Source organism: Branchiostoma floridae, chromosome 1, assembly GCF_000003815.2.
Source record: "Branchiostoma floridae strain S238N-H82 chromosome 1, Bfl_VNyyK, whole genome shotgun sequence".
In the NCBI taxonomy this organism is placed as follows: Eukaryota; Metazoa; Chordata; class Leptocardii; order Amphioxiformes; family Branchiostomatidae; genus Branchiostoma; species Branchiostoma floridae.
The window spans coordinates 32,388,473-32,402,421 of NC_049979.1; the positions used below are offsets into that span (position 1 = coordinate 32,388,473).

Sequence of the window (13,949 nt, forward strand, 5' to 3'; positions counted from 1 at the left end):
CCCATATAGCGGTGAGAAGCAGAACTCCAGTTAGAAGCTCTGACGAAGGTGTCTGAGAGACATCGAAACGTAAGCTATGTAAGTACCCACTGGGTTGTGTACAAAGAATTCTCCTTCATCCTATATTCTACCAACCTGATGAAACTATTTTTGGAGGTAAATTAAAATTTGTACTCAGCAGTACATATTGTAAGCATATAGGGTTGCAAAAGGATAATATCCCTATAGTTGCGGTATAATTGTATACAAAAAGGAATTATTCTGATGCAACGTCAACCACTTGAACATAAATGTACCTATCAGATACTGTATATGCATAATAGCATACATGCCTAATTTAATCCCATTAGATCAGTGTCCTTTAAACTTAAGTGCAGTACAATGTCATGTGCATTTTCTATATGATTGGCTGTCACACTTATAACAATGATGAAATTTTGGTGATTTTGAAATGATTGACGACTCATGTTGACTGACAGGAACCTTCTGTCCGTCCGACGGCACCACGGAGCCTATTGGGTGTGCCGCTGGTTACTATGCCAACCAGACGGGCCTGTCTGCGTGTGAGGAGTGTGAGGCAGGGTACAGGTGTGCAGACCCGGCGCTAGACCCACTTCTCTGTGATGATGGGTACTACAGGTATGGACAGGAGATCCTGGCTGCTGTTATTGTTATTGTTATTGGGTGGGCTGACTACTCACTCTTTGCAGCCAGGGGCTGAATTGCGAGGAGCTTACAATAGGCGGGGCTAAATCGCAAGGGTCTGGAGCGAGCTGCCATTCGGCGCCACTCAGGTGACCTCAATACGACGGTAATTGCCCCAGGTGCGGCCAAGGTACTGTAGGTTTTGAACCGCTCACACCGCACCATCGCACATGTGGCGGGTTCTTTAACGTGCCCGGGGTATGGCTCTCCCCAAACACGGGACCTCCATTTAACGTCCTATCCGAGGGACGACTTATTTTCACTTGAGTAAAAATTGTCATCCTAGGGCACAAGATCGGCAGCACGGCAGGCGGATTCGATCCCGCAACCTCTCGGTCACGAGGCAAACACAATACCACTGTGCCGCGCGGTCTTCACTATGCTTCCATAGTCAGTAAAGCAATGTGTTTCCATAATTATGGATGACATGTTCTGAGAACCGCAAAACTGATGCAAGCGTGTACAGAAAAGAAGTTTGCCCAAAAAACATTGACTTCATTATGAAATCTATGAGGTTAGAAAGGTTGAATAAAAGAAGTAACACAGTACGATATACCGAACAATAGATTGATTACTTTTTGTTCTTTCACGCCCTACTTCTTTGAGTTTGACTTTGGCATTCATTTTTTTTGGCATTTCACTGCATTTCCTTTTTCTGTTCATTTACATCATTTACAGCTAAATTTTGAATGTACAGTATAGTAAAATAAACGCATCTCAAACCCTAATACATTTTTATGGATTCCTAGGACTTGTAATCATGTAATACATATCTTTATTCTAATTTTTCTAACTCTTACTTTTCCCTCATGATCTCAATGAAAAGTAGGCATCAGTCCGATTTGATTTGAGTTTTTCAAGACCCAAACTAAGAATCCACCATTGATAACGGTTACTGTTTTTTCCCCATCAGCCTGGGAGGTGCAACGTCCTGCCTACTCTGTCCTGCTGGTCATCAGTGTCTCAACAAAGGCCAGAGCCCCTCCCAGTGTGCCGCAGGGACCTACGCGGGTACTGGCTCCACCCAATGTACCCCCTGTGAGGCAGGGTACCAGTGTCCCATCGCAGGCCTGGAGGTCCCAGAACCATGCCCTGATGGACACTATGCTAATGAGACTAGATCTACGAACTGCACGCTTTGTCCAGAAGGTATTGTGGAATGGAAATTTGTGTCTGCTTTGTTAAGTACTATGTTTAGTCAAACTTAGCCAAGAAAACCAATAAAGGACCAATAAAGTCTGGTCTATGTGGACAGGTGGTCACTGTACTAGACAGAATTCTTAATGCAATTCAATGGGGAAAGTCATCTACTAAAATGGACCACCAAAATGTGGTCACTTTGACCAGGTGGTCCTTATTGTTGGTTGCACAGGTTTTTATTATAGTAGTATTTAAAAAAATATATTATTCAGTCTATGGATCAGTCTTATGTAATAGTTCAAGTCTGTTCATTACTTTTTACTGAACAATGTACATGTAGAACAAGTTATGACTGGCCCCCTATCACATAACTGTTAAACTGCAACTGATTGTTGGATAATTGAAAGTACCTAGTACCTAGAATTTATGTGTATGTGAAACTGTATGTGTATGTGTCACTGTATGTGAAACTGGTCAAACTCTATTACAATCTCTGTGCAGTAATTTTGATATTTGAAAGTGGCGTGCTGTGTTTTTACTCATTAGTCTCTTGTAAGCAAGACCCAAAGGACTTTAGGTAACGGATTATGAGAGTAGTACTGTAGCTAACTGATCTGATAGGAAAAACAGTTGTTACAAACTTCAAGACTGTTCGGGACATTCCCTAACCTAGTTAGACCGGGAATAGCTTTAATCAACTAATCTCTTTATTAGGTGTGGTGGGTTCTTTAGCTAGCTCTCTCTTCAAACACAGGGCCTCCATTTAAAGTCCTAGCCAATAAGGGACGTCCCTAACCAACACTACCAATAGTTTTATTAATATCCTGGTTAGATACAGTAATCATGTATGTTTTTTATTATGCTTTACAATGTACTTCATGAACGTTCTTTATGTCTTTATGTGCACAATAGGCTCTAGATGTACCCAGAAGTGGCTGATGCCAGAAGAATGCGAGCGGGGCACATACAGTCGCTCAGGCTGGCAGTCCTGTATCGACTGTGAGGAGGGGAAGTACGCCAACACGTCAGGGGCAGCGCGGTGTGAGCCCTGCCCTGCTGGATACCAGTGTGATGACCCCAGACTAGCGCCAGTTATCTGTCCTCTAGGACAGTACAGGTGTGTAGGAAATGATACATGTACTGTATATCTTCTTGTCATTCTCTTATGTTAGCAGACGTTATATTGCTAATATCTCCTGCTACGAAAAGTGTGAACTTGTCTGTGTGACGTACATTCCTTCTTCTTAATGGCATTATAAATCTACATGAAGGTGAACGTTGTTGAATATAAATGATGCAAATTTCTTATTTGCATAATTGTCTGTAAAAGATAGAATGCTATCTGCTGATCACATCCAAACCATTCACACCTACATGTATCTCTAACCCGAGTTGTAGCAAAGCAACATTGCACTTTAACAGGGTTAGACAAGTTTTTAAAAATCCGCTTGTCCTATCGGGCAAGTACTTAAAAAATTTACTTGCCCGAACCAACTTTTCGCTTGCCCGAAATTTAAGAACATTTCTCTTTGTGTTAAATCACTTCCATTGAATCTAATAAACTCTAATATCAGCAATGCTGCCTGAGAGTCTGTGTAATGTACTAGTTACAAATCTAATAAACATACCCCTGATTAGCAAAGCCCCAATTTTAAGAAAAATGTACCGTCCAAAATAAGAACTTGGGGACAAAAGAGTACTCGTCCCATCGGACAACTAAAGCAGGTCATGCACTTGTCCGATCAGCATTTTCACTAGTCCGGAACAATTGGGCTAATGGACTTCTTCATCCCTGGAAGAAGCTTTACCTTGTTACTTCAAACTACTGTTTGAAATCAAATTGATGCCCATGAAGAGCCTGCCATATAATGTGGCATTCTTGATTGATTCAGTTCAGATTAAATCTGTTGAGAGCAGACTCACAGTGTATAGGCCCTGACTCTTGTACATTTACCATGTGTCTGTCACTGTAGCAGTGTGGGTAATAATGAGGACTTTTACTCACCATTGTGGAAATCTTGGTTATCGTAGGTGGAAATCACTTGTTCAAGTTAAACCAGTATGTTGGTCTGGAGGGGTGCTTGTTCTTAAGTCCATCTCTAGAGTAGGTTTTCATAGGAACTGTCACCACATGCTTTGTACATGCTGATATCTATCTTTATTCTTATGACTTTGTTTACATTGTCTAATGGCATGTTTTGGTACTGTAACAGTGTAAGCTACAAGTGATGTATTACAATAGTAATACAATGACAATGTATTAATACTCCATCGATTTTAGATGACGCAATTTGTTAAGAACCTTGTTGACCATGGACCTGAGTAATGCATATGTAGATTTCAGACTTTGTTAGAATCTGTATCCTTATTGAATACAAAGGTTCAATTGTTAAGGCTCTCGTAACTTGTTTGAATTGTTGTGACGATGGAGAAATGTTAAATGGTTGTTTGGGTTGAACGTCAAAACATTGACTCAGAAAGTTGACAGATCCCACCTGCTCTCCCTGTGGCCAAACATGATACATTACATATTACATTTCATCAGTCTTTTTACTTCCTTTCACTAAGAGAAATGTATGATTGTACAAGAACCTAAAGTTTGTTCTTTTGATATCATAAGCTTGTAAGGAATTAGCATAATCTTAAAGAACCATAGGTTGACAGTTCCTTCATATGCACTCAACTTGAGAAAACAAAGCAGATTTCACATATTTCATAAAGATGAAAAAGAATGAAACATGACACAATAATCATGTTGATGGCACAGTCAGGAAACCAACAGAAGAAGAATATGTTGTAATATTGAAGCCAGGTTACAGTATTCCTTTGTTAACCCTTAGCATACTGAAGTAGCCACTTGGCAACCAAATCTCTGATACTGCATACTGAGTTTTGCAGCAGGGTAAAGGTTAAATCAACATACTACGAACCATGACCTGAGTACAGGTTGACTCAGTTTGTGACATTTTCAGTAACGATGCACCATGTACTATGGTTATGTCTAACCTGTTTCCTGTTGTTTAGTGCGGAGGCCTCCACAGTGTGCCAGTCCTGTCCACCTGGCTTCTATAACAATGGCTCATTTACGGACATGTGTCAACCCTGCCCGGCTGGCTACCAGTGCCCCAATCCTGCACAAGGTAAGGGATAGAAGTTTGTCTTACTTTGAGGAAATGCTTCCGAAAGACTCTTGAGATCACATACAGAGACCACATGTCAAATGCTGACGTACAGAGTATAGTCAAGCCAAACATCGGTCCGTACGAAGACTTCCTATAATAACGAAGTAAAGAAAAGAAAAGATTACTGGTACAGCCATGTAACATGGTCTACTGTACTGTCTAGTTGACTAGTTGTCATAGAGTTTTACCTTTCGTGTATTTGTACTGTTGTATAGCATTACTGCCGGGTGTTTGGCCCAGAAGCCAGGTGCTGGGTTGAAATGCTGTCATGCTAGCAATCTTGTGCTCTCTGGAAAGGCACTTAACACATCTTTCCTCACTCCACCCAGGTGTAAATTTTAAGACGAATACCTGACTTAGGTTGGGAAGGTAAATGGTCATAGAAGCAGAGGGTTTTTTTTAATTTTTATTCTGTTTTCTTTAGCCAGGGTGACCCAACTCAGTATACTGCTTTACAGTGGGGCCCTGGATTACACAAAGTACATGTCATATCAACAATACATAACATACAAATAATATACACAAAAGACGTTATCCATTAAATCATTCCGGTTGTGAGGTCAGAGATAAGCTCTCAGTTTCATCATACACTTAAATGCTGCAATGTTAGCAGCCGTTTTTAAAGTCATTGGAAGGTGATTCCACTGACAACCGCTCCTGTGGCTAAACTTACGCCTTCCACATTCTAAGTGAACTTGTGGCACTGCGACTAGTACAGTACCCAGTGTTTGATTATACAGCTGCTGGGATCCCTGACACGGGTAGGCAGCAGACGGCTAGTCTTCACACTGTGCTTCAATGCGGCTCACCTCTGTTAGACCACACACCTTGATGTCCCTCCTAACACATTATATCCAGGATTTCCATGACCTCTGTTGCCTGACTACGCCCTAAAAAGGCTATGGGACTACCTTAACACAATGTATTTAATTGTACGACTTATGTTTTTTCTCCCAGACCCTGTTCAGTGCTCTGCAGGGTACTTCTCCCTGGGTAATGCCACCTACTGCAGCCTGTGCTACGGTGGGTACGAGTGTGCGGACAGAGTAAGCGAGCCCGTCATCTGTACTGCCGGAAATTACGCTCGCAACGGGAGCGAGTTGTGCACACCGTGTGACGAGGGATACTACTGTCCCGATGATGGCATGACAGAACCCACCAGGTCAGTTTTAACATTATCACAGTGACTGTTTATGATGAGAAAGAATGTTACTTAAAAACATACCTGGAAGGAACTTCTATGTCAGTTTTGACCCAAGGGACATTTTTCAGAGTCGAAATAGTCATTGTATACACTGTCAGGTTAGTATCACTTTTTTATAAATTGTTCACAATATGATGACGATCACAAAAAACTGTTCACCTTTCTTGCTGCCTGTTTGAAAGAATTCAGTACATTCCATCCTACTGTTACAAAATGTAAAATGTAATAACATTCTAGAAGAGATAACCGTTACTGTTTACAAAGGTAAAAATGTCTAGACCTTAGAACCAGTAGACATGTAAATGATACATAAAGGTCAACAAATACTTGTTTGTTACTCTGATTGTATCCACTTGTTTGTAATTTGAATGTATGTAATTTAAAAGACTACAGAAAGTTATTTGCTACACAGGCTACAGACAGTAATTAGATACACAACATTAATTTTGCTATGTCTAAGATGTCCACATACACAAGCTGTTCATTCTATACATCCAAAAAGAGAACTGGGATATACATAGAATAAGGTGTCAAACTTGTTGTAAATTTTCATCTTGTTACCATTTCTCCCCAGGTGTCCAGATGGTCACTATGCAGATTCGCCTGGCTCCTCGGCCTGCACTGAGTGTGAGGCTGGCAGTCGGTGTCCTGACCCCACAGTAGCGTCCGAGGCTTGTCCCGATGGCTTCTACTCTCCGGGAGGAACCACCAACTGTACAGAGTGCCCTGTAGGACACCAGTAAGTACAGACAAGTTGTCAACAGAGAAATGTACAATTAACAGACCCCAGTTTAATTCTGCTGTTCCAGTTTAATTTTTGACTGACCTCCCATATTTCAGCAACTGTACACAGAGATGGGCTTATAATTTCATATCACAAAGTATAGGTAAAAAAGATTTAATTATTACTAGTCAAATTCTTAACGTTAAGGTTGCATAGTGCTACTAGTTTTAAAAAAAAATCTCACTATCTAGGTATGATGTTCCTCTTTGAAGGTATATTTCATTTTTCCAGAGCTGTTTGATGTATCACTTTCACTATGTAGAGCCAAAGCTATGAAGCCGGTTTGGTGTTTAACATGATTGTTGTGTCCATCCAGATGTGGTAACAAGACCGACGCCGTGCTGTGTGCAGCTGGAGAGTTTGCCCCAGCCCAGAGCCCATCATGTACCCCCTGTCCCTCCGGTACCTACTGCCCCAACACCCCCCGCGCCGCCCCGGTGGACTGTCCCAGCGGCTGGTACCAGCACCAGGAAGGCCAGACGGTGTGTCTGCAGTGTCAGAAGGGTCACGAGTGTCCGGTCATCACACAGGAGCAGCAACAGTGTCCGGCTGGGTACTACGCAGACAAGAAGGGACTACAATCATGTCAAGCGGTAAGGGAGTTCAGAGTGTCTCTTGTCATTACCCTTGCCAAGATGGTAATGTTTTGGGTTGCATTTGTGATGGTGAAACTTAGTAACAGTGTTTGTGTCAATAAAGCAACACAACTCTATAAACTATGGACAGATTGTTATGAAATTTGGTATGATGTAATGCGGTTTTGCCCTACTGGAAAAAAAAAATTATTAGATTATGGGCCCCCTGGCAGCTTTCATACATTTTTTATTGGTTCAGGTTTGTCTTGTACAAATATATCTAGGGTCCGACGTTTGCTATAAGAAACCAGTAGTTTCCAGTATTAATAGTACGTTTACTGTTTGATGTTTACGTTTTTCTGCTTTAAAGCCCTTAGTTCCATTGAAAAACATTTACATGATTGACAATGTCTGTTTGATGTTTGACATTTTTGTGCTTGAAAGCCCAAACCTGACCATGGTATGTTTTCTACAGTGCCCGACTGGTTACTACACCACAGCAAATGGTACTGTCACCTGCACCAGGTGTCCCTCCGGCTCCAGGTGTCCAGTCAAGGATGGGAACCCAATCACCTGCGAGACTGGACAGGTGAGGCAGCTGCCTTTATTACATACTGTGCCAACAACTGGTAGTTATTATGAACTGTGGTAGAAAAACTCCATATATCTATATCTGTATAGCCTGGCTGCAACCGCCTTTTGTAGTAACATCAGTGTCTGTATCTATCTGTATATAGCTGGCATAATAGCTGCCCTTCAGCTTAACACACCAGCTTTTGCATCATTCTGTATCTAATCTATTAGTCAGTATAATCACCATTTGGCATAACACACCTGTCCAGCTTTATTTCTATCTGTATCAGATTCTGTAGCAGCTTCACGTGCACGTGGTACAGTAGCAGCTGCATGCCTGGTTACTTATATGATCTAATTTATTAACTGAACCTTTGCATAGCTAGTTGCAAGCATTGCTTAAAGGGGCATTCCACTCCACACGGGAGTGTTATTTTCCGATAGATTCATTTTAGGAAGTGATAACTGCATACGACTTCACATTATACGATAAAGTACTCAGTTGCTCCGCATGCCTCAAAAGCATTCAGTCTTCTACTAAACTCCCCAAGTACCCTCTAATTGAATTAATCCTATGGATGAATACAATGCAGAACTTTACGGTAAGGTTACCAAACTAATTTCAGGTTCGCTAAGACATTTCGTCTTGTTCTTGTATTCTTTGCTATCTTAAGATAAATTTGCCTTCTCGGTGTGCTCAGCGTACCTCATTTATTCCGAAAATATGTACGATAAACAAAGTGTCTATGCGTATAGGGAATGCATGGGTAGGGTCTGCATGGGTTTAGAGAGTGTCATTATTGTTTTATAAAACACACATCACGTAATTTATCCCAAGGTAAATTCCACAAAATTCGGCTGATTATGTATTCATTGACACATTATTTATTGGAAAACAAGACTCCCTTCTGGAGTGGAGTGCCCCTTTAAAGCTACCTGGTGAGGATATCTAACAAGCAACTGTATACACTGTAGAATCGTTATAGAAGATACAAATCTTCATCAGAGCCTATATGGTCTTGTTTTTGCATTGCCTAACTTGGAAAACTAATGCCCCTATGACTGAGTTTTTTTTCTCCGTAATCTTCCTGCTCTAGTATTCGCCAGCTGGATCAGACACCTGTTTCAGCTGCCCATCTGGAACATCCTGTGGGGATCCCAGTGCCGAGCCAACTCTCTGCGGGGTGAGTGACCCTAAATGTTCTCTCTTACATCAATAGTTTACTTAAATGTTTGTGTTAAGAAAGAATTCAATGTTACAAAATGGCTGGGATGAGCTTGTCGTAATTTAGCTTGTTTTTATGACCAGCTATTTTCTGGCTATCTCGAAGGTGGTAACGGGCAAACAGGTTTGAAAAAAAAATTATCCCCTTAATGCATTGATCGTTGCCTAGACCTAAAAGGAAAGTGATCTCGATCCAGTTTTAGCTCACTGGAGAGCTAGTCTTACACTGGTCGTGACAGAGAGGACAGACGCTATGTACAGTATTTACAGGTTCATTGTACCGGGGAAATTCCCCTAGCTCTTTTCGACAAGCACAATGATCAGTGGACCACGGCTTAATGTCCTGTCCTAAGGACTGCAACCCTTTCCGGTAGCGTGCATGTCAGGTGAGCGACACAGCCGGAATCGAACTCACGGCTTCTAGTTCCAGAGGCAGGGCCGCTAACCACTGGACTACGCGCGCTACCTAGAGGACCCTATAAAAGTTGTAATGTTATTAAAGAGGACCGGACTGTTTACAATGTGATGTCTGCTTCTCACACCCTACATGTCTACTAGACATTCAGTTTTTTTCCTGCAAGTATTAACAGTATATTATACTGTTGTTACTGTAACATTAATTTCTGAAATTTTCAAAATCAAGAAATAGTAGTGCTGGACAGTTTTTGCCTGATCTTGCTATCAAGGCTGAGAAAATGTATTTGCAATATTTATTTTCAAACATTTAGTTGTATTCATTACACTCATGAATATGAAATCTTTATATTTCTTCTTTAGACTGGGGAGTACTCCAATGGAACAGCATGTCTGTCCTGTCCAGTGGGCTTCAAGTGCCCGTCTCCTCTGTCAGGCCCCCAGGCGTGCCCATCAGGCACCTACCAGGACTCCCCAGGCCAGACCACCTGTCATACCTGCCCAGTGGGGATGGCCTGTCTGGATGTGGCTGCCTCTCCTGTGGACTGTGATGCTGGATACTACAGTATAGCTGGTGTGGAAACATGCCAGGTAAGAGTCACATACTTATACGTTGTGCGATATTACAATGAAAGCATTCTTAGGATAGCTATGAATGCGTCAAGCAAATTATCCTGTGTTCTTTAGGAAAATACTCTACACATTGTTTAAATTTGGACATTTAGGTACCATACGATTTATGATATAGCCACACAGGAATTATGTTTTAGTATTAGATTGTAAGTTACCAGTGTAACAGAATGTCAAGGCCTAAGTCTATGATGTATTATGTTCACACTCTTGATTGTTTTCCATTATCCATGTGTATTTTGATGTATGATGAACTGTGTTCTTACCCAATATAATTTTTTGAAAATTGATTTTGTGTTATGTTTGCTCCATCCAAAATGAATAAATGTGAATAGAATAGAATGAATAAAGACGTCCACTCTCCTATTTCCAGGCCTGTCCAGAAGGCACCTACAGCTCCACAGGCCAGGGGTTCTGTTTGCAGTGTCCGGCTGGACAGAAATGTGTGAACGCCTCCAACCCAGAGGACTGTCCAGCTGGCCAGTACAGCAATGCTGGAGAATACACCTGCACAGCCTGTCCTACAGGTAAGACACATCTGCACAGCCTGTCCTACAGGTAAGACATACCTGCACAGCCTGTCCTACAGGTAAGATACATCTGTACAGCCTGTCCTACAGGTAAGACACATCTGCAAAGCCTGTCCTACAGGTAAGACACACCTGCACAGCCTGTCCTTAAGGTAAGACACACCAATACGGCCTGTCCTACAGGTAAGGCACATCCGTACATCTTGTCCTACAGGTAAGACACTCCTGCACAGCCTATCCTACAGGTAAGACACATCTGCACAGTCTGTCCTACGGGTAAGGCACATATGCACAGCCTGTCCTACAGGTAAGACACATCTGCACCGTCTGCCCTACAGGTAAGACACATCTGCACAGTCTGTCCTACAGGTAAGACATACCTGCACAGCCTGTCCTACAGGTAAGATACATCTGTACAGCCTGTCCTACAGGTAAGATACATCTGCACAGCCTGTCCTACAGGTAAGACACACCTGCACAGCCTGTCCTTAAGGTAAGACACACCAATACGGCCTGTCCTACAGGTAAGGCACATCCGTACATCTTGTCCTACAGGTAAGACACTCCTGCACAGCCTATCCTACAGGTAAGACACATCTGCACAGTCTGTCCTACGGGTAAGGCACATATGCACAGCCTGTCCTACAGGTAAGGCACATCTGCACCGTCTGCCCTACAGGTAAGACACATCTGCACAGTCTGTCCTACAGGTAAGACACATCTGCACAGTCTGTCCTACAGGTAAGACACATCTGCACAGCCTGTCCTACAGGTAAGATACATCTGCACAGCCTGTCCTACAGGTAAGACACACCTGCACAGCCTGTCCTACAGGTAATACACACCTGCACAGCCTGTCCCACAGGTAATACACATCTGCACAGTCTGTCCTACAGGTAATACACACCTGCACAGCCTGTCCTACAGGTAATACACACCTGCACAGCCTGTCCTACAGGTAATACACACCTGCACAGCCTGTTCTACAGGTAATACACACCTGCACTGCCTGTCCCAGTGTTCTCACCAGGAATTTTTCACAGCGTCGGGCAGGGGTCCGGGGGCCGCCGAAGGCCCCCGGCGGGGTCCAGTGGCAGAGCCCCGGTGGGGGGACCCAGGGGGGCGAAGCCCCCCGGAAGCTCTTGCATTTTAGGCTATTCAGAAGGCTTATTGTATCAGTTTTTAGGGGCATATATACGATAATTGTAGCAGTTTGACGTAACGATACTTTGAGTCAAAGCATCAAAGACAACTAAAAACTCATAAACAACATACTTTACTCAGCTCAACCGTACTTTAATAAATATTGTCCGGTTTGCCACCAACTTTATCTAGATAAACAACTTTGACAGTCTCTGTTTTCATCGTATTTTTTTTCATCGTAAACAGAACAAAACACGCAGAAACATGTGCTCGGCACGGCCCGGGGCATCCCCGGCCGACTTTCAAGTTCGCGATCGGCGGACGAATAATGCGTTCACATAAGAGGTGTTGGACGTAAAAACAACAAGAATACCTTTGCTTCCTTTTGATATGAGTTTTGGGCCCGCAAAATCTCCAAAACGGCAGAAATTTTCGGGGTAAAATACGGTAAAATTTGCTCCAAAAATGGCGGTCGCTGCTGTTGTTTATCCTAAAGTCTTTGCCTAAACCAATGAGATCGCTAGTTTCTTCTGACGTCACAGAGACGCATCAGATCTCGCGAGAATTTTTTGCGAGATTTTACAATGTTTTCGCCGCCATTACCGCTAGCTGTCTGCATGCATGCAGGCACGATGTTTTTCGTCATTTCTCAACGCAAATTTCTCGATCTTTGGAAGGTTTTAGATGATTTACAAGTATACTGCAACATAAAAGGGAATATATACAAGTGCTATTTTTGTGCAAGTCCAAGAAGCGTTTCTTGCCGTTCCGATTTTGACCGGACTTGAACCGAAACTTTTTACAAGTTTTGTGCCGGTTCTCTGTTTACAGTACAGAACGCACGCCGCGCAAGGGGCGGTCCTGGGTGGGGGCTGCGAGATAGCGGTACGCGGGGTGCTGTAAAACACCTCCCTTCGAGCTGAAACTTCCTGAAACAGCGGAGGCGCGTGCTTGGCACGTGCTTTCGTATTTTTAGTACGGTATTTTTCCAGTTTTCCCCCATTTTTTGGCCGCTACGCTGGGTGAAAATACAGCGTAGCGGGCTTTTTACAGCGTCATTTTTCCAGCCCACAGCGTATCGGCCCGCTATGCTGAAAAGGCCTGGTGAGAACACTGTGTCCTACAGGTAAGACACACCAGCACAGCCTGTTTAACAGGTAAGACACACCTATACAGTCTGACCTACATGTAAGACACATCTGCACAGCCTGACCTACAGGTACATGCAAGACACATCAGTACGGCCTGTCCCACAGGTAAGACACATCTCCACAGGTAATACAAACCTGCACAGCCTGCCCTGCTGAAGTACCTTCCCCGGGGCACAATGTTGGGGACAGCAAGGGATTTTAACCCAAACCTTTGAATTTCTAAGTCAACAACCCTAAGCACAGGACCGTCTTGTCACCACATGTAAAATGAAAGATCTCTTGCCATCCTGTCCAGGTACCTACAGCCCAGCCGGTGCCCAGCTCTGTACGGTGTGTCCAGCGGGCAGCACCTGTGTGAACGCCAGCGCATCCCCCGAGCCGTGCGAGGCGGGAACCTACAGCGCTCCCGGCGCAGTCGTCTGCATGGACTGTCCAGCAGGGTTCTACTGTCTCCAGGCTGACCAGCCTCCGCAGCACTGTCCAGGTCAGGTCATGTTTCTTTTTCAAAGCTGGCTTCGTTTTTATTCTATGCATAAAAATTCACCAGCTTCTAAGATGTTCCTTTGATGTCTAATAGCAAAACGTCAAGATTTCTCTTGGTAGAGATGGTTATTTAGTGCAACAGTTGATATTACACCTTAAATTGCTGCAGTAGTAGAAAAGTCATTGAGATAATGATGATGTTTACTTGCA

General features: G+C 43.1%; 2 protein-coding genes across 2 annotated transcripts in view; one reads left to right on the top strand and one right to left on the bottom strand.

Annotated features, from left to right (window-relative positions):
• LOC118410961 (homeobox-containing protein 1-like) overlaps window positions 1-13,949 on the bottom strand; it is a 1,064,572-nt gene that overhangs the window by 85,215 nt on the left and 965,408 nt on the right. The gene's annotated exons all lie outside the window — the stretch shown is intronic.
• Window positions 1-13,949, top strand: part of LOC118424073 — a gene marked incomplete in the record, with an annotated part of 163,824 nt that overhangs the window by 18,976 nt on the left and 130,899 nt on the right. The window contains 12 exon segments of the mRNA XM_035832589.1: window positions 480-639; window positions 1,619-1,854; window positions 2,758-2,962; window positions 4,870-4,985; window positions 5,985-6,189; window positions 6,806-6,970; window positions 7,332-7,608; window positions 8,066-8,179; window positions 9,261-9,347; window positions 10,166-10,393; window positions 10,806-10,959; window positions 13,552-13,740. Of these exon segments, the coding sequence (XP_035688482.1) occupies window positions 480-639; window positions 1,619-1,854; window positions 2,758-2,962; window positions 4,870-4,985; window positions 5,985-6,189; window positions 6,806-6,970; window positions 7,332-7,608; window positions 8,066-8,179; window positions 9,261-9,347; window positions 10,166-10,393; window positions 10,806-10,959; window positions 13,552-13,740 (2,136 nt within the window).